The following is a 24,702-nucleotide window of genomic DNA, read 5'->3' on the forward strand; positions in this document are numbered from 1 at the left end:
GCAGCTGAGCCCCCAGCAACTTAGGCCTGGGCCTGAGGACTGGCAGAGCCTCTGCAGGGGCCCTGGGCAGAGTCCCCCGAGCAGGCCCAGCTCAGGGGCCTCGGTGGCCAGGCAGCAGCCGGGAAGCAGCACAGGGAGGGGACCCATAGGGACTCTTTCTCCTGGAACAGCTGTCCTCCCCAGCACAAAGCACTATACTTGTGTGTCCCTGGGACTCCCGTCATCACTCTTTCCCAAATCAGAGAGTTGTGGGTCCCAGATCGCCTCTTAGGCACAAATAATTTCTTTTTAACCACCTAGGCTTATGGATACCCCCTGGCTGGTCTTCATGGAGAAATCTTTCCTGATCACCACCCTGAATCTCAGAGCAGCTGCTGTCTCTCCGTGGACAGCATGAGAGGCCTTCTGTGACCAGTTGTAACTGGCCATCATGGGGAAAGTGATCAGGATGGGGCTGCAGGAGAGGCGGTTACTCCGGCCAAAGAGGCTTCGTTGGAGTCGCTTCCTCTTCCTATTAGGAATGTTGATCATTGGTTCTACCTATCAGCACCTGAGGAGACCTCAAGGCCTGCTCTCAGTGTGGGCAGAAGTGTCTTCCCAACAGCCCATAAAACTGGCCAACCAGGACCTCCCCAGTGATGAGACGATGATGGTGAGCAGCAAGCCTCCAAAAGTTAGCTCTGAAGTGGAGGGTGAGATGGCAGCACCCCAAGCCGCGGTGGGCAGGGATCAAGCACCACCCAGCATGACGAGGGAGAGCACACCCAGTCCACGCAGAACAGCCAAGACCATTCCAACAACATCAAAGAACAATCACAGCCCGACAGCAGCAGGTACAAAAAGAGCGAAGGAAAACACCTCAACCACTAGAGTATTGAATCGCGACACCCCAACTTCAGGCAGACCACCAGTAAAACTTTATATCCCAACACCCAGGGAAGAAATGAAGAGCTACAGCGCAACTCGAGGCAGGAGAAAAGGAGAGAGCCACACCACCTTCCCAGCAGGTGGAACAGTAGACACTTACACTCTGTCCACATTCATGACAATGGAAACCGGCCACAGGGTCACCCCCAACACAACAGTGCAAGGCAGTGAAACCATGGCAACCTATGAACTATCAGAGGCCAATTCTCCCAAGAGAATAGTGGAAGAAACTACCCCCGCCACTCTCAAAGGAATAGTTAACAACACCCCAACTTTCCCAACACACAAGGCAAAAATAAACATCCTGACTTCTCCAAGGAATTTACTGGAAAAGGATGCCCTGAGTAGCCCCAGAAGAGGGGAAAGTAACAGCTCTGCCAGACCTCGGATGTCAGTGGGAAAGAACAAGCTGAAAACTCCCCAGGAAGCAGCCTTGGGGTACCCCTCAGCCACCTCCGAGGGGCAGGTGACAATCAGCACTGTGACAGGGAGCAGCCCAGTGAAAACCAACGCCTCCACTGCTGCCTGGAGTGTTAGGAACCCCTGGCCCCAGTCCAGCGCAACCACCACCAGAACAGCCTCAGCCACCCACTGGGAGGTGGCAACAAAGCCTTCCACAGCACGCCGCACCTCAGTAACCCCCAAAGTCAGGGCCATTCCGACCACCCACGTCCGGCACTGTGTGGCTGTGGCCCCAGCTCCAGCCACACCCAGCACCCCATCCCACAGCCCAACAGTGGCCCTGCTCCCAGGGGTGCCCAGTCCCAGTCTCTCAGCACCACTGCCTGGCTGGCCAGAGCCCCACCCCAAGGCAGAGTACCCCCCGGACCTGTTCAGCGTGGAGGAGCGGCAACAGGGCTGGGTGGTCCTGCATATCTTTGGCATGATGTACGTGTTTGTGGCCTTGGCTATCATATGTGACGAGTACTTTGTGCCAGCCCTAGGCGTCATCACGGACAAGCTGCAGATCTCAGAGGATGTGGCAGGGGCCACGTTCATGGCTGCTGGAGGCTCTGCCCCCGAGCTCTTCACCTCCCTCATCGGCGTCTTCATTTCCCACAGCAACGTGGGCATCAGTACCATCGTGGGCTCTGCCGTGTTCAATATCCTCTTTGTCATTGGCACCTGTGCCCTCTTCTCCCGGGAGATCCTCAACCTCACCTGGTGGCCACTGTTCCGAGATGTCTCCTTCTACATCCTTGACCTGTCCATGCTCATTGTCTTCTTCCTGGACAGCCTCATCGCCTGGTGGGAGAGCCTGCTGCTGCTGCTGGCCTATGCCCTGTACGTGTTCACCATGAAGTGGAACAAGCAGATCGAGGTCTGGGTGAAAGAGCAGCTCAGCAGGAGGCCAGTAGCCAAGATCATGGCCCTGGGGGACCTCAGCAAGGTAAGGAAAGGGCAGGTCAGGCTTCTCTGACCCTTGGGTGAGAGGGCAGGGGAAAGCCCAGGACTGGAGAGTAGAGGGGCTGGGTTAGCCCTCAAGAGGTGGGTGCTCGGGTTCGCTTGCCATTTCTTCAGTATTTCCAGAGTTTCCAGAGTGCTCTGTCAGCCACAACGCTGCAGCCTTCGCAAGTGTGACCTTTGCTCCACCCCTACTCATGTATACAGTGGTTGTTAGAATTATGACCCTCATTTGCAGGAGAGGAAATTTAGGCCTAAAGAAGTTAACTCAGTTAGTTTGCTCATGGTCACACACCAAATAGGCAGTACAGCTAGGATTGGAACCCGAGCTGGTCTGACTGGATCTCCGGAAATGACGCTTGAGTTGGCCTTTGGAGAATGTCCAAGGAGATACCAGGCAGGGAAAAATGCTCATCTCTTCCACTTGTGTGGGGTTTGGGATTTAGGCAGCACCCTCATTTCCCTCTAATACTGTTAGTTCACATTCCAGACTTGTGCGCTGGGGAGCGGGTGTTTGGCTTGGAGAGGGTCTGGGAAGAAGGGTTTTTTTTTTTAAATTTTTTAATATTGGGAAAGATGGGAGCTCCACTCACCCACCAACAAGCCAGCCTTGGGGACAAGAGCCTCTCTGTGTGTCAGCTGGAGCCTGGACACCAGGACACCAATCCTAGGACTTCCTGACCCAAAGAACTCCTCTACCCCCTTGCTGAGTAGTGCTAGATGCACTAGATGATTCAGTAACCGGAAGGTGAGATTACATTGGCCAAGTAACCTCTGAAAATTTATCTCAAAAGTTTTTGTTCTTTGAAACTCTAGAGTAAGGATACCCTAGGGAACAGAGACCCCATTTCTGTCCTGCTCCTTTCGTGCAAAGAGCACAAGGACTTAGCTTCTTAATCCAGAGCAATTTTGATGAGTGGGCAGGACAGAACCCAAACTCAGCAGCATGTCTGGGAGATACGGGGCCAACAGAGATGAAATGCATTTTCTGTGGGATTTTTGAAATAACATGATGTTCCAGTCAGAGCACCAACTAGAGAGCCAGGACACCAAGATTCTAACCCGATTCTACCTCTAATTAACTGTGAACTTGGACAGATCCCTTCTCCCTTTAGGGGAAATGACAGTGTCCAACTCATCACCCACAGGTCCTGCCAACTCTGACGGTCTATGATCATCACCCCATGTCCATGTGATCCAGTTTGGGCAGGCTCCAGGACAACAATTCTTTGAGCTGATGGATTGAGCTCCTCTGCTTGCTTTGCAGATGGTCTAGAAGGGAGAAATGTCGTGCCCAGGGCCACAGAGCCTGCAAGAGTCAGAATCCAGCTTCTTCTCTCCCCGTTCTGCACTCCTTCCCATCTGACTGCTGCTCCAAGGAAGCCACAGGCTTAAAAAGAAAGGGAGGCTCAGAGAGTTGCATACTTTTAAGATGAGGAAGCTGGAACCTCCTTCCTGACGAAATTCCCAGGACTGGGCTGGCTAGGGGTGGCCCTAAAACCATGGTCTCTCCTCTAAGAAAAGCCATGATGTACATTAGGCCACCAGAGCTCAAAATGCCTCTGGCTTGCCTCCAGGACCTGTGTAGTAATTCTACTTTTATTTAAACTCTACAATTCTGAATTTTCTATTTTATCAGAGTTAGATGCTCAAAGAAAACCTTGTCAAGCAACTGAAGCACAATCATGATATGAAAGGAGACTGTGTAACCTACTTAAGAGACTTCAAGGGCTTTGGTAGCAGCTTTTTGCCAACCAGTAAGCAGGGTGCTGATTGTGTTCTTAATTATTTGTTGAAATGGATCCAGGATGGTTTTTAATTGGCAGCATTATTTTTAAACAGTAAGCTGAATTTCTACTTGAAAGTAAATCCATGTGTATTTAAAATTAAATACTTATAGTCAGGATTTACCATTACTAGCATCCACATTCTAAAACTTAGTCCAAATAACTCAAGAACCATAGCTATTTATAGATTTATTTATTTTTAAAATTTTTATTTCTATTTTTATTTTTTTGTGGTACCGGAGATCGAACTTGGGTCCTTGCCCTTGCAAGGCAGGCGGCAGAACCACTGAGTTAAATCCCCGGCCCCCCCCATATTTATTATCATCATTGTCATCATTTGGTTAAGACAGGGTCTCCCTTTGTAGTTCAGGCTGGCCCGGAACTGACTATGTAGCCTACACTGGCTTCAAACTCCTAGCAATCTTCCTGCCTCAGCTTCCCAAGAGCTGGGATTACAGGCATGTGCCACCACACCTGGCACAGTAGTTATTTAAAAATGGTTTTTAAATACTTGTGAACTTGAGTTCCATCCTAGGGGTTCTTATAGCTAGTGAAACCACCTTTGCTTGCATTTTTATGTCTATGTCTGGCTGGCTAAGACCTATGATCTGGTTAGAGGGAAATAAATTATACCTCATTTCGCTGGTAATCTGGGGGCCAGCCATTGTGTTCTGAATTCCTGAAGCAATTCTATGAAGACCCAATGTTTGACTTCATAAACCATGATGGTTTTCATTTTTTATGGTTTAACATGTGTTCCCACCCTTGTAAAGCAATTTAACTATGAAACTTTAACTGGGAAAATGAACATACCTTGCTCAAACCCTTCCTCACACTTACAGTTCACACCTCTCCCTGAAAACGTGTTCTTTGTTGAAGCATCACCTGGGGAAGGAAGGGGCCAGGGCCTCTTCAATCAGTCAGGGCTCCAAAGATAAGAGGTCAGAGGGAAGAGGGGTGTCGAAGACAGAGTGGTTGGGGACTGAGCAGAGGGCCTGGTGGGGGTGGGGGGTGAAGTCATAGCCACAGCTGCTTGGGAAGTCAAAGCCAGGGACAGAGAGAGGACAGTATGTTGGAGAGAAACAGAGACTGAAGGATACCGGGCTTCCTCCTTCCTCTGCTGCCAGCCTGGGGGGAAGTGGAGAAGGGATGACACTATGTCAGATTCGTCACTGCCACTAAACAGGGAACAATCTTTGTATCTCCCAAACGGTTGAGCCTAACATCTTACTCCAACCGGAAGCTCCAGAAGTATCTGCTTCCTTTTTCTCAGAAACAATTAACAGCTCAGGGGTTCGAGGTTCAGGAGAGAAAGGAGTTGGAGAAGGAATCCATGCTTAGGGAGGGTCTATTCCATACATTCAGGGTTAGTGATTTCTCACGAGACCCTACAAGGTTAGATTGTTATCCCTGTTTTGTAGGTGAGAAAACAGAGGCTCAGAAGGGATAATTAGCCCCTGTAAAGGAAACCGGATGAATTAACGACAAAGTTAGCAGACACTTTTGGTAAAGGGCCATACAGTGAATATTTTAGGCTCTGCAGGCCATACGGTCTTCGTGATGCCTACTCAACTCTGTCCCTGTCGTGGGAAAGCAGCTACTGGCCATAAGCAAATAAGTGGGCATGGCCTTGGGTATTTTCCTAAGAGCAGCACACTCACAGGTGTTCTCCACCTGAACAACCAGCCCACAGAGTCAGCAGCCAACAATTCATTTCTTTCTCAGTTTTTGTTTTTTTGGACCAGGGATCGAACTCGGGTCCTTGTGCTTTCGAGGCGGGTGGCGGAACCACTGAGCTAAATCCCTGGCCCTCTTTTTCAGTATTTACCCAACTGGTATTGGTTGAGTTCCTGAGCTGAGGGAACTTTTACTTCACTTTTATTCAGATTCAAAATAAAGGGTTTTTTTGGGGGGGCGGTTCAAATCAGAATTCACTTAAGAATACTTACAGAAAAAATAAGTGATTTAATATTGATCATAGATATTTATAATAGCATTTTAGAGTCTCTCTTTGATATTGGCTGAAAAAAAGATGATTCAGAGCTAGCTGGGTGTACTGGTGCACACCTGTAATCCTAGCTACTCTGGAGGCTGAGGCAGGAAGATTGCAAGTTTGAGTCTAGCTTGGGCAACTTAGCAAAAAGGGATACAAGCCAGGCAGTAGGCTTTGTTTGAGCCCTTTTGGAAACCCTGCGTCCACATTCCTCCCTAAGCGTACCTGAGAATGTAAAACTCCAGGGAAAAATCTGCCATCCTTTCCTGAACACACTCAGGCTGTTTTCTTCTGGGCAGGATTTTTTATGACACCAACCAACAAGACTCCACACAGACAAACCCAGTGCCTCTGTAGGGGCTGGTTCTCCCATTTTACGCTTATCTCAGGGGTCCTAGTAGTGGCCTGTACAGCCAGCTGGCTGCTGTGGAGACAGGAAGCTGTAGCTAAGAAGCAGCCACCAGGCCTCTCTTCTGTGAGCTCCACCCATACTAGGTGCCAGGGAATCCACTGTGCTCCCCCAAAAAACATCCTTGATGTCAAGTCCTTGAATAGTAGTCAGCTTTCCCCAGTCATCAGAAAAGATGGTGAGAGTGGAATTCTAAATCATTTGATTTTTTTGCTTTGTTTTTGAGACAGGGTCTTACTAAGTTGCCCAGGCTGATCTTGAACTTGATCGTCCTGCTTCAGCCTCCTGATTAGCTGAGATAAACAGGCACATGCCATCATGCTTGGCAGAATTCTCAATTATAAGATTACTGTTCCTCATACTATTTACTTAAGCTTTCAGTGTCACCTGCTAGGGTGTGCTAGCAGATGACAAAATGAATCCACAAGAGACAGACAAATACAGAAAAACTGAGACATCCGATCATGCCGAGTCCTACAGGCTGTCATTTTCTGGACACGTATATACCTGCAGTTGAGATTTTACCTGAATGCATACAAGACAGTAATATTTTCTCCTGATGCATATGATGGGATTGAATATGAAATTAGAGATTCATGGTATTCTACAAAGAGCCGTATGATTTCTAGATTCTCTGTCACTCAAATCAATTGGAAATATAAAACCAATAAACAAGTTTTTAATGTGAGTGAATAGGCATACGGATGATAAGTAAAATGAATTAAGATCGTAATTTATTAAAAAAATTTTTTTGGTTTTTTGAGACAAGGTCTCACTATATAGTTCAGTCTGGCCCATTTATTATGTGCCCTGCTTGGCCTTAGAATCTTAGTGATCCTCCTGCCTCAGCCTCCTGAGTGCTGGGATGACAGGGGTGCACCACCACATCTGGCTAAGATGGTACCTTCAGAGTGGATGTGACAAACATGACCGTGCAGTGAGCCCCCTTTGGTGAAGGAGTGCAGAGGAGGGACAGTCACTCTGATAACCAAGACACCTGCCAAGCCACTATGGAAGGGCAGCATACGCTGTGGGGACTCACTGTGATACCTCATCATGAGCACAAGTTAAAACCTATGAATTGTTTATTTCAGGAAGTTTCCATTTAATAATCTTTTGACCACAGTGGAAACAAAGGGAAGTGAAACTGGATGGGGGGGACTGCTACACACACAGACACGCACACACACAAGTGCACATGTACACAGTGCATGTATTTGAGAGGAGTTTTGAAGGTCACAGGGTTACTGGTCCCACCACAGAGAGGAAGGACAGATTTAGGGACTCGGGGGCTCTTACTCTGGAATGGTGAGTTGGGTGCCTGGGTCCCCACCAAGGGGATCTGTCCAGGAGGCAGTAACCCAAACCGGCCTGAAGTTTGGGCACAGCGCTGGAGGTAGAAATTACTGCACAAAGGTGCAGTAATCACCAGCAACAGCTGACAGGCGCTCTGCTGAGAGAGCAAGATAGTCCAGGACTTAGCACTGAAGAACCCCAGCATTCATTCATTTTGACTCCTTCTGTGTGAGGCCTGTGTCAAGTCTGGATACAGTGAATGAGGCCCAGGCTCTGCCCTCAAGGAGCTCACATTAATGGAGGAGCTGGAGTTGATCCAAGCTTTGTGGGAACGGATCCTCATTAGGAAAAAGAATATAAAAGTATTGCTGCAAAATTAGATGCAAGTCTTGGGAGGGATATGTGTAGGGGAGAGATAGGCCCCGAAGCTTAAGCTTCATTAGTGCCACAGTAAATCCTCCTCAGTGGGAAAGACGGAGCAAAACCAATGGTTGCAGGACCATGTGGAAGGTGCGTGCTTAGGGAGTTCACCACTGCTGAGAGGGGACATCTCAGCACACCAGAGAGTTAGGGAAGGCTTCCTGCAGGAGGTGATGCTTATCCAAATCTGGGAGTTAAAGCAGGAGTCACTGACTGAATAAGTGGTCAGGGTCTTGCCTGTGTGTGCAGAGGCCAGAGGAAGGAGAGCGAGGAGAGACTACTGCCTTGCTGGCCATTGTGGTGGCTACCAGCTACATACAGCCAGTTTGGTGGCCAGTTCAATTTTTTGAGATGTGCTGTCAGTATAAAACAGGCCCCAGGTGTCAAAGGCTTAGTATGAAAAAATGTTGTAAAATACCTCAATATTTTCATACTAATTGCATATTGAAATGTGTTTGTGACAAGGCATCTTCAGAAAATATCTTCTTGCCAGAACCGCTGTGGATCCCTCAGCCACACCCAAATGTGGACAAACAACACACCCATTTCCCTGAAATGTCAATAATTTGGAACAGAGTCATTAGGGAATATAGATTTGAAGTCAGTTTCCTATTTATGCTTTGGAAAAGACATGGAACTTAGTAAAAACAAACAAACAACACACACACACAGACACACACAGGCACACACACACACACACACACACACACACACACACACACACAGACATGAAAATCTCAGACCAAATAAATGAAACCCATCTCAATGGAGAGCAGGTGATCAGGGGAGTTCTGCTGATCTCTTTGTGAGTGTAGATGAGTCACAGGACCTTACTGTGGCTCAGTTTCCTCATCTATCACGATGGCCTTGTCTGGTTCGCAGAGTTGCTAGAAATGACTTCCAAAACTTGGAAGTCCAGACTGAGGTTAGCCAGGAACAGTGAGCCCAGAGAGAAGTATTTTGGTTTGGGAAATCCGAATGCCAGAGAGATCATTAGGGCTGTTCACCATGGGCAAAGATCAGCTCTCTTGCTCCACTGTGGACAGAGCCAAGCAGCCCCAAAGGGCAGCCCGGCCCCGCGGACTTCTCTGTCTCCGAAGAGAACTCAGTAGGTGGGGGTTGGGCGGGATAAATAGTGAGACGGCTGGGATAGCGGGGGTCAGCTCAGCCTCCTTCCCCTGTCCCAGTAGACTTACAGGGGTGTCATGAAAACCTTAAGGGGTGTGTTAAAAGCACACAGTGCCCCCTTCAGACTGGGTATTTCTGCTCTGCTTCACAAGTAGGACCTCTCTTCGTTCAGCAGCATGCATCCACACACTTGAACCTTCCCCATCCCTCAAAACTACTCAGGTTTGGGGCTGGAGATTTAGCTCAGAGGTTCCACCGCCTGCCTTGCAAGTGCAAGGTCCCGAGTTTGACCCCCGGTACCAAAAAAAAAATTCTGCTTTGTCTTGTGTTTGTGTTATATTTGTCTGTTACTTTCTGGACATGGAAGCCATGTCCTAAACAACTTTTATCCCTAAGCCACCAGCACAACACTGTATAAAAAACAGGTGGTCAAAAATAAGAACTAAGCTGGGCATGGTGGCACACACCTATAATCCCGGGACTTCGGAGGCTGAGGCAGGAAGATTGCGGTGAGTTTAAGGCCATCCTGGACTACATAGCAAGACCCTGTCTCAAAGAAAAAAAGAAAGAACTGAATGAATGAATCAGGTGGTGGGAGGATGGCCTGGAATCACATACTATTTTTTACATTTTCTGGGCTGAACAGAGAATAACAAACCCATTTGTGGTTTAGCAATGGAGGTTGGTGGTGGGGGCAAGGAAGCACCCGGAAGGTAAAGACAATTACTGCAGCAGCCATGAGTGAGCGGGCTGCCTAAACACAGAACCAGAGGCCGCTTGGGAGCATCGATGCGATCCTCTCACATTTGCTGTGTAAAGCACCCTATGCCACAGGTCAAGGGAACAGAGATGACTACAGCATAGGTTTACCATGCTAGGTAGACAATTCATATATGGGAGCAGTTAACAGTGACTTTAAAACAAAAAGCCAGTTGAGTTCAAAAAGTAAAATAAAGAAACAAACAAACAAAAACCCCTAACAACTAACATCATCCTTACCCTCCCAGAGTTAGGTGACAAAGTGAAAACCAGAACGTGAGGAAGGGGAGGGAAAGAGCAAGGCTGATGGGGGAGGAGGAGCCTGTGGTGTGGGTTCAAGGGTAGCGGAGGGGATGGCACATCTGAAGGCACTGGACACGTCACCCACTTTCTGAGGCCAGGCCAGCCCTGGGTGGGTTTCTGCGTTCCACCTGAGGCTTCCCTAAGGATGGCAAGTGAGGATTCCTCTGTGACAATTCCTGACTCCTGTCTCTGGTTCCTGTCCTTGCTTGCAGCCAGGTGATGGGGCCATTGCAGCAGACGAGCACCAGGACCACAAGAAGCTGAAGGTGGGTGCTGTATGGAGTCAGCCAGTGGGGATATCACAGGGTCTCTGCATGCAACCAGACCAGGGCACTGTGGAGCCTGGCTGGGCTCAGGCCTGGGAAGCTCCTGCACTGCCAGGAACTGCCACCTCACTGCAGGGGGCCTTCCAGGAGGTGCTAGTTTGGAAGCCACATCCTGAATGTTACAGTTGGCTCTGCCACTCGCCTGCTCTGTGGACTTGGGCCTCAGGTTCTGTATCTGTAAAATGACTCTTTGGCCTACATGATCTCAAGTCCTAGTTTCCAACCCCAGTTTTGTATGATTGTTTGATATAAACGCCTAATTACTTGTGGCTTTAGCATGTCCTGGAACTTAGAGAAAAATATGAGGGATGCTGGAGGGGGTGGGGTCTGAGATTTCTGAAAAACAGGATCTGTCTTTGGGCCATGGGGTCCGTGGAAAGAATTGGAGGGACTTTAAATGGAGCAGCTGGGGGCTGCAACCTCCCTCATCCAAAGAAAACTTCAGGTCTTCTTGTGAGGTGTCACCACAGCCACTAGGTGGCAGAGGAGTTCAGATGGAGAGAGGTAGGAGAGGGAAACCTGCCGGGTCCAACTATTAGCTAGGAATGCTCCTCTGCAAGGCAGATGGCATTTATATGCATGTCACTTTGAGTAAGTGTATGTTACGTCTGTGTACAGTAAAGATGTGTGTGTGTGCCTGTGAAGGTCTCTGAGCACGAGGTAGAAAATAAAACTGGGCTGGCAATCAGCAGACCCGGGTGCTCATCTGACCTTCATTTGCTCCCTGCATGACCTTGGATTCGTACCACCTAGCTTCTTGGAATTCTCTTTCCTTTTCTGTAGATGGGGATCACAGCCTTGCTTCCCTCTGGGGATGGGGCAGTGATAAACACCGTGGAGCTCTGCGCCCCGTCCAGAGGGTCTGTTTGGGGTGTGGGTCAGAGGGTGTTTCTAGGAGGTTTTGCTTGCAGGGGGTTCAAAGCCCAGGTAACATGCTATCCTTAATATGCATGGTCTGTTTTTGTCGAGCACTTGGGGTCTTGTGCAGGACACAGAGTGAGCTGGTCCTGGAGGATCTAGGCGGAGGCCGAGGGAGAAAGTGTTGTGGGTGAAGGAAGCAGGTAGCCTAGGATAAGGGCTGATCCTGGAACCCTGAGGGAAGGAGGCAGAGGCGAGGCCCTTGTGCGGCTCCTCCTTGGTGGGGCAGGTGCTCACTGAGGCCTGTGCGGCTCTCCCCTTGCTCAGCTCCCATCCGTGCTGACTCGAGGGGGCAGCTCAGCCTCACTGCACAACAGCACTATCGGCACCACGATCTACCAGCTCATGCTCCACAGCCTGGACCCCCTGGGGGAAGGTAAGCAAGGCCCCCATACCTGCTGGTCTGCCTGCCTGCTCCTTCCCTCCTGCAGCTGCAGAAGCACTGGGACCTGCAGGGGAGAGAGGCAGCGGGCTGGGCTGGGAAGAGAGAGCCTGCAGGGAAGAGTTGGAGGTAAATGTCAGACAGCCTGGGAGACAGGGAAGTGACAATACAGGGCTCACCAAGAGAGTGCCACATGGAACATGGACCCTAAGGTCCTCAGGTTCCCACATTGTATCACTTCCCTGCCTCAGCATCCCTCCCTGTGGAATGAAGGGGTTCACCCACAGTTAGGCCATGAGCGCCATGTGCCCTGCCCTGGTCTGTGCTAGGCCAGCCCTGTGTCCCATAGAGCATCTCCAGCCAGGTGCCTTGGCTCAGGCTGGCTGGCCAGGGATGCTTCCAGGGGACCCCTCCTCCAGGGCCCGCATCCCAGGAGCTGGGGGTGGCTCCTCCCTCTGCTCTGTAGTTAGCACTAGGAAGTTCACTCACCGCTCAGCCAGCCAGGAATCCTAAGGGCCAACCTGGAAGCTGCCAGGAACACTTCTGGGGGGGGGGGGAGGGTGAGAGCTGCATCCAGAGCACAGTGGGCACTGATGCCGAGCTTGACAAATGACAGCAGCAGCTGAGATTCTCACTATCTCTTTCTCTCCAGAGAGCTTCCCAGCATGCTCCTGGGCTCTACTGGTAGCTCATAGAGCTGGTCCTGCTTCCTAGCCCATTTTCTGGGCCCAAGCAGGAGGCCATCACAGAAAGGTTGGCCCCTTGGAGAAGGCCATGGGCTCAGGGTTCTGTGGGCAGGAGGGCTGAAGGCTGAGCTGAAAATGACAGGGTAGAAAGAGCCCTAGAACCTGAGAGCAACCTGCCTGACCTTCTGCGTTCAGGGACACATTCTGGAGATTCAGAATTTGTATCAGATACATTGGGTGTCAGGTTTGTTTAAACCAAGTATGTTGTCCTGTGACAAGGAACATCAAAAACAAGGCAATGGAACGCTCCTGAGAAGTGACCCAGGTGAGAGGTCTCCTGTGGGCATCAGCTCCAGACAAATAGGGCCTGGGGCTCTGGAGTGGGTGGAACACACAGCACCAGGAGCCTGTGGTTTGAGAGTGCTGGGTCATCCCCTGCCTGGCCACTGAGGGAAGCTGTGTCTTAGAGTCATGCTTGGCTACTCCCAGAGGAAGCACTGACTCTATCCTGAAGATAGACCCAATGGGACCTCGGGGCTCCCTGCCTGGGCCATTGGTATGACCAAGCTGCCCACTGGCCTACTTGTCCTAACAGGATTATGTGATGTCCAGGCCAGGCTGAGGGCAGAGGAGATTGACGCTAAGGAGATGATCCAGCCGCAGGGAGGGAGAGGGGATGTGAGGAGACAGGCGCTGTGGGAGCTGCAACAGTCACCCAGGGAGACCAGCATGTTTGGTATGCAACCCTGCTCGGAGTGACTCACCTGACTCTGAACCCTGAGACTCTCTGTCCAGAAGGGGCTGGGGCCTCCCAGGGACTTTGTTCCCAAGACTCCTCCAGACACGTGTTTGTGTGTCATATGCTACTTCCAGACAGCTATCCAAATGTTTCCAGGGTCTTCCACAGAATTGATCATGGCAGAGATGTTTTCTGTGGTCTGGACCCTCACTTCCCATGAAGGGTTTTTCTTGCCTAGGACTCCATGCTTCTCCTGAAAATTTCCCTCAAATAGGTGTGGGCAATCTGCCTGTTCCCCTCAGTGGCAGGGTGATGGGAATTGAGAGCTTGTGATGAACATAAGAGAAACTTTTTCCTAGCCAGGAGTCACCAGCCAGGTCAACACATGTACCAAGACAGGAACCAAGGTGCCTCCTGTATGACAGCTCTGCTCTGCTCAATGAAGACTGCAGGGCTTAATAGCTGCTCAGGGGGCATGGGCTGTCTGGATGAAGGAGGCAGTGGTGTGCCAGCCTTCTGACATCTTGGTTCCCAGGAGGGCCTGTGGGACCCCTGGACACCTTGAGGGACTCCAGGTACCACCATAGTGGCTCTGCAGAGGCAGCTCTGGCTGCATCAACTTGGATAGTCTAGGAGACGGGTGGAGAGGACGAAATTCCAGAACTGCTTATCTATGTCCTGCCCACCTAGACCCAGGCAGAAGCTTTGGCCCACCCAGCTTCCTAGCCCGCGCTGCCTCAATTTCCTCACTGGTGTCTGCATCCAGGACTATATCTCTCCAGGGTCCCTTAGAATTCAGACCTTCTGGAATGCTGGACCTTGTCAGAGTTGTTTCTTGGGTAGGAAAGTGGCTCTCAATGACTTTATTATCACCACTATGGTCATGGGGGTTTTAGCTCCCCAAAACTTACACAGTGGTTTCTTGGGGCCAGGCACTGTTTTTCAAACACATCCATGCATTAGTGATTTACTCTGTTGACAGCTCTGGAAGATTTTTACAGTCTCAGGTCCAGAGAGGTTAAGAGCACTGCCAGGCAGGGGTCCAGAATAGATGGCAGGCGACCCATACTCCTCCCACTTTTGCTGTTGTCCTCCCCTTCTCCTGTCCCCTGGTGCATGCTGCAGGAGCACTCTCATGCACTGCTGCCTTTCAGTCTCTGTCTCTCCTTCCTCTCCCACCTCAAAAGGATCAGAATTAAGTGCCTAACACATGGCCTGGAACACAGTCACATTGGAAGGAAATTGCCATCCCTGCTTTTCTTGCCTGAAAAATCAGGGTCACACCATTGAGTGTGTGCTGTTCTGGGGCCTCCAGCAAAGCCAGCATATGGGGATCTGGAAGGAGATGTTCTCTAGCTCCTGGTGTCTGGGATCCAAAAGGTGTGATCAAATGCTTGTTGGTTGACTGGAGAGCAAAGGCTCGTGAATGTCCCCACCAGCTGTCTCCCTGGGGAGTTTGACCAGAACAGTGCTGCCTGATTTCTAGAGCCCTGGAAGAAGTAAGTTGCAATCTAGCTCAAAGGTGGCAGAAGTATGTCTCCTGACCTTCATGGCTCCATTCTCAGTGCATCACAGAAGTCAGCCAGGGTATTTTTCTACCAGGCTTGGATCAGAGTCCTTCTCAGGTCAGCACTCACACAGCCATCATTTGAGCTTATAAAGGAAATAAATCTTAGTTGTCTTGACGGGGGAAGTGACTTGTCCAAGCTCACAGCCATGGGTGATAATGTGGGGAATTTAAGACACAAGTGGCTGGATTGGGCATCACAATCAGGCCCAGTTGTGTCAGAATCCAGACATCGAACTCCCAGGCCAGCCTTGCCCACTCATTCCCACTGCTCTGGCTGCTCAGCTGACAGCAGGGACAGCACGGTGGTCGTAGATAAGACGTGTTTCCTTTCTTGTTTGCAGCCCGTCCCTCCAAGGACAAGGAGGAGAGGTTGATTCAGGAGGCCAGACCCCAACCCCAGGCCAAAGCAGAGAGCAAAGCAGAAGGTGAGAGGATGGCCAGACCAGTGGGTTTTCTCCTGCCACCTCCCCATTTCCTGTCGCCACCAGCCCAGGCCAGGGATTGAGGCTCATAGCTTGGGTCTTCTGAGCCAGTCGGTTTCAAGGAGACTCTGAGGCTGCCCTGCCTCCTCTTAGTGTATGCTTTCCAACATGGCTGCACCAAGTGCGTTCTTCCAGTTCTCTCTGTGTTCTTGATGGGCAGGCAGGGGAAGGCCTTGTTGAGGTCCCACTTCTGTTTTTGCTAAATCTCATTTCAAATGAGACTCTGTTGGACTATTTCTTCTTCCTGTCACTTCTACACAAGGACAGTGTTGTTAGTGACTGGTCTGAAACCAGCAACCCCAGGGAGCAAAGACTACCTGGGGTGTGGTGACCCAGAAATCCAGTATGAGGCTCAGAGAGGTCAAGTGACTTGCTCAAAGCCACACAGCCAAGAAGTGAGAGAGTTGTACCTAAACTTAGCTTTCCAGACTTTCCAAGTCTCCCTCCATCTCAATCCTATTCCACGGCTCTGTAGCTGCTGCCTTTGAAATCAGCAGGATTCTTTCCAATGAATTCATTAGATCCTGAGCACCAGGATCTTTGCACTCTCTCTGCTCCATGTGCTGAGCTGCTTACAGCATCCTGCCATCCACAATGGCAGAAAAGTCTGTGAATACGGAGGAGCAAGGGTGGCCACGTTCCCTCTGCAGGTCTCAGGAGACAGGGCAAGAACAAGTCACATCACAATCATCTTACTTTTCTTACCAAGAAGAGATTTCCCAAACAGACCTCCTGAGACCCCACTGCCCTGCAGCCCCACAGCCACTCACCAGCGTCTGACCTAATCCCTGTTTGTCCCTTTAAAGACGAGGAGCCAGCTGAGCTCCCTGCGATCACAGTCACACCAGCCCTTGCTCCAGATGTCCAGGGAGATCAGGAGGAGGATCCTGGCGGCCAGGTAGGCGTCCAGCCTCTGCACAGGTGGAGGGATTCAAGAGACCAAAAATACTGGCCAAAAATACTTCCCTGGAGGCCTGAAATCCTATTTGAGTTTTAGCTTTCCAGGGTAAGCTTTATCTTTCTCTGAAATCACTTGAAAAATACAACTCTCTCCCTGGGCCAGTTGATTTACTGTCAACATCTTGTACTGTATACTGCCACAAGCGGTGAGGACACAAGGAATGGTCAGCCAGTTTGTCAGCAGTGAGGGGACAGTGAGACAAACCAGTTCCAGCCACCAGGGGGCTGAGATACAGTGGCAGGTGGCTGGGTGAGCCTTCCGGGTCCTGCTGCTCCTCATCCACAGAGTCATGACGCCCTGTCTTTACAGCCACCCTTTCCTCCATGATCTGGTCAAGCTGAGTTTCTTGTCTCTGTGCTTTTCTAGCCCTAGGGCTTAGCCCACGAGCTTTCCCATCTTCAGATTGCCTCATCTTGCCTCACTCGCCAGGCCCAGTGTAAATGGCTCCTTCTCCAGGCAGCTTCCCTGATCACCCCAAGTTGGAAGAGTGCTTTACATCTGTCTTGGGCCTCTTATCACTGCCTCTCATATTCTGAGCCTCTCTTGGTTCCCCTACTACAGGGTGAGGTTCCCGAGGGCCGGATCCAAGTTTGAGTCATGTCAGAGAGAGATGTCAGGTTGAGTGACTGGCAGTAAATAAATACTCAGTTTCCAAGTTCTGTCCCTGTTTGTTTCTTTATTCAACACCCAGAAGTATTCAGTTGTGTCTTATCCATAGCTCAGTGCTTTAGGGTTTAGCATCTAAGCTGTCTTCCTGTATCCTAAGTGTCCTGTGCAGACCCATTGTAGCCACTCAATTGGGAATGGTTCAAATGATGTGGAATTGCATGCAGGGAGTGATGCTTGGTCTCAACAGGACATAGGCCTGTGAGGGCCTCTGTGGCCCCAATCAATTGCTTCTCCTTCTATTTGTTGCAGTCCCTCGTTGCACCTTCTCTGCGAGCAGGCTCTGCAGCTTGGCCTCTCTGAGCTGCCCGGCTCCCTTTGTTTCCCTTATTGGTACACAATATTAAACTGTCACCCCATCCTCTTGTCCATGGGTACCAACCAGAGATTGGCTCTCAGTCTTATCAGAGAATCTGTTCAACCCAGGCCACACGCCAGGGATCCAGCTCCTACCCAGTCAGCTGTGGCCAGGGTCTAAGGTGCCTGGACTCCAACATGGAAGAAGAGAAACTTCTGTTTTGCTGGGGCTGTTGGGGGTGACAGTCCTCAGAGATGATGGTGCCATATCTAATGATTTAATGACTTGTCATCACCTCCAGGAAGTCTTTACTCCTGATGGGAATGGAGGGCAAGAATTATCTCAGACTAAAATCCTCTCCTCCATCCTCGAGTCTAAGCAGAGCCCTTGGTGGATAGTAATAATGGCTTCACCAGGTGTTCTCAGAGATGGCTGCCTGTTAGAATAATTTGGGGAAGCTTAAAAAATTGCTCAGCCCACCCTCAACTAATGAAGACGGAGTATTTGGGGTTGGTCCTTGAGAATCAGTGGTTTTAAAAGACTCCAAGTGATTTTAATATGCAGCAGAAATGAGAATCACTGAACATCCTTTGGGGGTGTTGCCAGTACTGTGACATTTACTACAGATGATATATTTATACTTACTTCATGAGCACATAGCCCAGGTCATTGCTCAAGGGCCTGGACTAGCATGGTATACATTAGTTGGGAAACTAATCTGAGGATCCTTAGGGTCATTGACTTTTAGAGTGGAGACAGTCCATGATTCTTGAATAGTGGTCTACAGATGAATACATTAGGAGTGTGCAGAAGAATGCATTAGGTCACTGGCATCCAATCCCAAAGATCCTAATTCAGTTGGTACATGTAGACCAGGACATTTATATTTCTAATGAGCTCCCCAGGTTACCACATTTGGGAGCCAAAGGTCTCACTCAGTCCTAGAATTTGTAAAACAGTGACTTAGTGGTGAAGAGTGAAAAATTGGACTATCCATATTCAAATCCCAACCTTGTCACTTGCAAAGTCAGTGAACCACAGGCGAGTTATTTAGCTTCTCTTTATCCTAATTTCTCCATCTGTAACATGAGTATACTTCTATCTATATTATGAATTAATTGACTCAGGAAATGTGGTAAATGCTATTACTAAGAAGCCATTTATCATGTTGCCTGGCACACAAAAATGTGCAATAAATAGGTATCATCATTATTGCTTGGCACATATAAGGTAATACTGTGTACAACACTTTAGGAGTTTTAGTGGACACGGCACGGTGTTGTGACTGCCAAAGGATATTGTTAGGCAACAAAAATGGGAGAATATAAGACAGGGAGCTGATCAATGGGTTCCACTCTGTGGATGTTGTGTTCAGCTGGCAGGTCCTCCAAGGGGTATAGAATGAGTTATGAAGATGTGGAGGGGTCTCTAGGTCACAGCATGGGAGAGGGACAGAAGGCCTGGGAATCTTCAACCCAGGCAAAGCGGCTGTCCTGTGGAAGGTTCTGTATGGCTGCAAATAGTGAACTTATAAACTGGGAGTAGAAGTTTGATATAAATATGGACTTCAAACCAAGAAGAGCTGTTAAAGATGGCATAAGCTGCTTCAGGTGGTGAGCTCTCCATCACTGGAAATGACAAAGTAAAAGACAATCACCAGGTAGGAATGTTGTAGTAGGAATTTTGTTGAATTTTTGTTTTCTCCTTTAAGTATTCAGGTACAGTCTGAGAATAACCAAAAAGTGTGTGTGTGTGGTGGGGTGGAGCTTGGAAGGGAAACAAGCACAGCAGTTGCCACAAATTAATCTGTTGGCTCTGGATTGCAGGAAGATGTGGCTGGAGCTGAGAGGAGAGGCGAAAGAACAGATGAAGAGGGTGAAATTTCAGAGAAAAGTGGAGGGGATGCTCACTCAGAAGGGGAAGGTGAAATGGGAGCAGGAAAAAATGAACATGAAGATAAAACTGAGACAGAAGGAAAAAAACATGAAGGTGAAACTGAGGCGGGAGGAAAAGATGAACAGGAAGATGAAGGTGAAATCCAAGCAGAAGATGGTGAAATGCAAAGTGAAGCTGAAGCACAAGAAGTCAAAGCTGAAGTTCAAGAAGTCAAAAATGAGGAGAAAGATGCAGATGGTGAAGGGAGGAGTGACGGAGGTGACAGTGAAGAGGATGATGAAGAGGATGAGGAGGAAGATGACGAAGAGGAGGAAGAGGAGGGAAACGAGGAGCCTCTGTCCCTGACCTGGCCTGAGACCAGGCAGAAGCGAGCCATTTACCTCTTCCTCCTGCCCATCGTGTTCCCACTGTGGCTGACGGTGCCCAATGTCCGGAGGCAGGTGAGTGTGCCCATCCCCAGGAGCTGTGGGGCCTTGAGGCAGTCAGGGTTCATCCCTCAAGAGCAGGCAGCAGGTGGGAAAAGCATGGTGGGGCTCTACCTGTGAGGAAGTGGGATGGGACCATGGTTCTGGAGGGGACCATAAGCCTGGGGACACCCATGGGGACCATGGCCCTAGACCATACTGGTACCTTACGTTGGTCACTATAAGCAGCATGGACTAGTCACTCCTTGATTCTTATCTTCATTTCTTGATTATTTGGGAATGATGCCACTGTACCACTTCCTCATTTCATGGGGTGTTCTAAAAACCCAGGGTGATGGCTGGTATTTCTACCCAACATTCTTATCTCTAGGGAAAAGTCTGACTAATGTCTTCCACGCAGAGGTAGTTCCTGTTCTGTTTCTGGGGCCAGAGGAAGTGGGGCAGGGAGACTTGCAAAAGCCCAGCTGAATGCCAAGATGGGTCTGCTGCTGGGCCAGCGATAGCCTGCTTGTCTGGTGGCTACTGAGCCCTTCTTCTGGCTCCCTGTCCCCACTCCTTATTCATCCATCTCAAGGCCCTCCCTGGAGAGGGCGTCTCCAGATCCTCCTCATGGTGCCCCATTGAAGGGCCAAAGGCCTTCAGCTTCTACAACTTATTTTTCTTCCTTTGCAAACTTTCCCACAGGAGTCCAGGAAGTTTTTTGTTATCACCTTCCTGGGATCCATCATTTGGATAGCCATGTTCTCATACCTCATGGTGTGGTGGGCTCACCAGGTGAGTGGACAGCATGAAGTCACTCCTGTACCAGCAGGTCCTGGGAGCAACTTTGTCCATTCAGATCAATTTCCAGCTCTCAGGGACTATTGAGCACCAAGTGGATAGTGTAGTTTCTACCGTGTTTGTAAAAGTTTAGAAAGCAGATTTTTTTATTCCAGTGAGTGTAGTGCTTTTTAGGGTAGCTTTCCTGTCTTAGATGGCATTCCTACCAGAGCATGACAGGGAGTCCTGAGTGTCTTCACTGCAGCTGATTTCGTCCTCTTAGCCCTTCCTCTGCCTTCTCTCCCATGCTGACAGCTAGCTCAGCTTTGCCCACTCTCTGGCATTTCATTGAGCACTCATGGCTTTTCTGGTCTGCCTGTAACTGCACGTAGCAGAGCTGTATTTGTTTGTGAGCCATTTCACCCAGCCGAGTAGGATCTGTGCAGCACTGCTCATACTTTATCAGCCTCTACCTTAGTTCTGGCACATGGCAGGGGTCCACATTTCTGAAATGGAGGTGCTGACTTGAGTAGACCTTTGGAAGGGCAGTTCTTTGGGGAACTGTTGGAATGATGGTGAGGGGCAGATCTGGTCTCTGGTTTTTATCCAGTTTAGAGAAGAGCAGCATGGTTCCCCGCAGCCTGGAGCAGGGGCCTTTCTCCCTGTGGCCATTTCTGGCCCTCACTTAGGCAGAGTGTGTGTGCTGAGTTCCTAGGAAGGTGCTCTGTTTGCAGAGTAGCATGCGGTTAGTTTTTCTCCTGCTGTTTCCATGGTTTTCATGACTTGCTGTTTTCCAGGTTGGTGAAACAATAGGGATTTCGGAAGAGATTATGGGCTTGACAATCCTAGCAGCAGGTACATCAATTCCTGACCTCATCACGAGTGTGATTGTTGCCCGGAAAGGCCTGGGAGACATGGCTGTGTCAAGCTCAGTGGGCAGTAACATATTTGATATCACCGTGGGGTGAGTGGCTGGCTACTTTCCAAGGCATCTTCAGTAGAACTAGAAAACACTGCATTGCCTCTGTTTGCTGGCTTTCTGCTTCGTTCATTATACAGGAAATGAAGGGGCATTTATGTTGTCAGTTTCTCCAAAACAGCAAAGTAGCTATCATTTATCACAGCCAGTTGGGGTAATAGAAGAACTAAAATGCTGCCTGTAGCCAGGCACGGTGGCACATACCTGTAATCCCAGATATGTGGGAGGTGGAGGGAGGAAGATCTTGAATTTGAGGCCAGCCTAGGCAATTTAGCAAGACCTTATCTTTTTTTTTTTTTTTGGTACTGGAGATCAAACTCAGGACCTTGTGCTTTTGAGGCAGGCGCCGGAACCGCTGAGCTAAATCCCCAGCCCCAGCAGGACCCTTTCTTAAAAAAAAAAAAAAAAAAGCTGTCTGAAACATCACTGGTTGAAATTTGTAGATGAAAAGTGGAGTCCATCTCATTCCCAAATACAGATGGTGAAGGTGGTGGAGGAGGGGCTGGAAGGAGCCATTTCAGTCTTCTCCTGCTCTTTTCATGTGACCTCCTGCTGGTTCAGCAGCTCTAAAAACGCCTCTGTCCTCTCCTTCCAACCTTTTTCCAGCCTCCTAACCTTGCCAGAGGTTATTTTCATTTCCCCAATCAAGTTCTGGATTTGGTTCTTTAACTGAATATTCATAGGAGCATATTAGTGGTGTGGTGGTAAAAAGGCATACAAGAACCCTGGTCACTAAAGAAAAAATTAAGTCAGCTAACCTGGGTTAGTCATATAGAAGTCATGAAGCTGCAGGGGGAAAAAAAGGCCATTTCAGAACCAGAGCGCTCATTTTAATCTAGGCTCTCTCAACGATTAGCTGTGAATTCTTGGATAAGTTCTTTAATTTCCTGGAACCTTAAATTTCATCATCTATAAAATGGGGCTAATAATTTCTGCTGTATTTGGTAGTTTTGCACATGTGTGAAAAATAAGTCCCTTGTAAAGTGTAAAATGCTAATTAAGTACATGGAATTATTATAAACATGAAGAATATTCACATTGTTTCTTCAATCTTGCAGCTTGCCCGTCCCTTGGTTGCTTTTCTCCCTTATCAACGCATTGCAGCCCGTTCCAGTCAGCAGCAATGGTTTGTTCTGTGCAATTGTTTTGCTTTTCCTCATGCTTCTGTTTGTCATCTCTTCAATTGCATGGTGCAAATGGAGAATGAACAAGATCCTGGGCTTCACTATGCTCCTTCTTTACTTTGTGTTCCTAATAATCAGTGTGATGTTAGAAGACCGCATCATATCCTGTCCTGTGTCTGCCTGAGTCAGAGATTGCTGGGCACCAAGGACATAGGTGGGAAGCCCAGGTCAGAAGTTACTGGACCTCTTGTAACATTAAGGACGAACATGATCCAGGAGAGTGGAGCGAGCAGCCTGTTACAGCCTTTGGTGTGAATGTGACTTGGGCCCCAGCCGTATCCTTGGAAACACCTGTGGATTAAGGAACCTGGTGCTGGGAGGGTGGCTTTCCTACCCCGACTCAGGCACGGGGCTATCACACGGAGGCATGAGGAGCCCTGCCGTCAGACACTGGGGGAAGGGTGGGACCACACAGCAGCAAGAAGACAAGCTCCCCGGCTCGCAGTTAGTTACCTGGTCATTCCTGAAGTGCCCTGATCCAAAGATGCAGATGGAGTCTAAATCTCACTTTCCTGGCCCTGGCCAAGCACACACTGCAGTTTGCTATGTCCTCTCTTTCTGTTCAAAGGTGAAGTTTTACCAGGTTTGCAATCACTACAGGATTGGTTATTAGGGAGCTATGGCTACAGGAAAAAAAAAGATAACAATCAGTTATTCTCCATTATAGTCCAGCGATGTATGTACCACTAGTTTCTAGCTTAAAAGGAAGACGTTAGCTTTTACTGATGCATTTCTGGAAGGTGAAATACAAACACGAATCAGAGAAATGAAAATTTATTACTTGCCCTTGATTTGGAAGAAGTGGAGAACAGAAAACTACTCTAAGGGCTATTTAAAAATTTATACTTATTAGAAAACCCAAGTTTGTGTTGTTTCCATCAGTGGCGACCTCAAGGATTAGGCATTCCAATAAAGCTGCCCTGGCACTGCCCCTCCCACGTGTTCTCATTGAGCAATGATGTGACTTTAAAGAGCCCAAAGTCAGCAGACCCAAATCTGGTTTATAAAGTAAGCAATCCAGTAGGACAGTTCTATTTTTTGTACATCAACCTTGACAGGATTGTAAGGCAAGACTGATTTCTTGTGTGATTTGTAAGTGGATTTTAGGGCAGTTTACAAAGGGGAAATTCTAAAAATAACATAATGACTATGAGGTGAGAACAAAGTATCACTAAGTTAGCTACTGTAAAAGACATGTATCTTAAAAATTTATGTGTTTAGAGCTGGGTGTAGTGGTGCACACCTGTGATCCCAGCACTCGGGAGGCTGAGGCAGGAGGATCGCCGCGAGTTTGAGGCCAACCTGGGCTATGTAGTGAGATCAGGGCCAGCCTGAACTACAAAGGGAGACCCTGACTCAAGAAGCAAAACAAACAAACAAAAATTAAATAAAAAATGAAAATTTATGTTTAAGCATTTTATGTGGATTTTGATAAACTCATGTCACTGGTTTCAGAGCAAAAGTTTAGGTGACCTCAGATTATGACAGCAAATATGGCTTTAATTACAAATATGAGGGATGATTCACTAAAGTACAAAGACAGTGGGACAGATGTGATGTGAAAAAACAGAATCAATCATTTGGTGTTGGATGGCTAAGGTGTGCAAAGCACTCCATCTTTTAAGAAAGCTGGTTCATTTAATTAACTGCCACACTGCTTCAGGATGCCCATTCTTTGGAAGTAATTTTTATTAAATTTCAATAAAAATATGAGTCCTAGTGGCATTTTATTTTATAAACATGGGTGGGTTCATCCCTGTCTTAGGTCATTTGGTCAGAATGGTGAAGCATATGAAATCTTGTTCAAATTTCATATACTTAAATTAATTATCCTCATTCTTGCTGCCATACTGTGGTGTTTCCATATGCCAGGGCCTAAGACTAGGAGGACAGAACAATATCGAAATCCTCGGTGCCAACCTGGTATCTGCACCAATTCCAGGTGGATTTGAGGATGTCACCTCCTCACTGACAGCCTAAGACCTGATGCTGTTCATCAGATTAA

The 24,702-nt window shown here is 48.7% G+C and overlaps 1 protein-coding gene across 1 annotated transcript; it reads left to right on the top strand.

Annotated features, from left to right (window-relative positions):
- Nucleotides 1–430: 430 nt before the first annotated feature.
- Nucleotides 431–24,400, top strand: Slc24a1 (solute carrier family 24 member 1). The gene is made up of 9 exons (XM_004855764.3): nt 431–2,317; nt 10,639–10,692; nt 11,938–12,046; nt 15,389–15,472; nt 16,336–16,427; nt 19,281–19,790; nt 20,460–20,549; nt 21,332–21,498; nt 22,572–24,400. Exons 1-9 carry the CDS (start codon nt 431–433, stop codon nt 22,819–22,821), a joined length of 3,243 nt encoding a protein of 1,080 aa, XP_004855821.1. The 3' UTR covers nt 22,822–24,400.
- The last annotated feature ends 302 nt before the right edge of the window (nt 24,401–24,702 follow it).

The sequence above is a fragment of the Heterocephalus glaber genome, unplaced genomic scaffold (genome assembly GCF_053883595.1).
Source record: "Heterocephalus glaber isolate CG9 unplaced genomic scaffold, H.glaber_assembly_v1.0 deba00001689, whole genome shotgun sequence".
Lineage (NCBI taxonomy): Eukaryota > Metazoa > Chordata > Mammalia > Rodentia > Bathyergidae > Heterocephalus > Heterocephalus glaber.

What these genes read in the sequence shown, in the direction of transcription:
- Slc24a1 (XM_004855764.3), top strand. Translation starts at nt 431, where the DNA reads ATGGGGAAAGTGATCAGGATGGGGCTGCAGGAGAGGCGGTTACTCCGG. An exon ending in AGGAGGATCCTGGCGGCCAG is followed by an intron (nt 16,428 to 19,280) that starts GTAGGCGTCCAG and finishes TCTGGATTGCAG; the next exon opens with GAAGATGTGGCTGGAGCTGA. An exon ending in TGCCCAATGTCCGGAGGCAG is followed by an intron (nt 19,791 to 20,459) that starts GTGAGTGTGCCC and finishes ACTTTCCCACAG; the next exon opens with GAGTCCAGGAAGTTTTTTGT.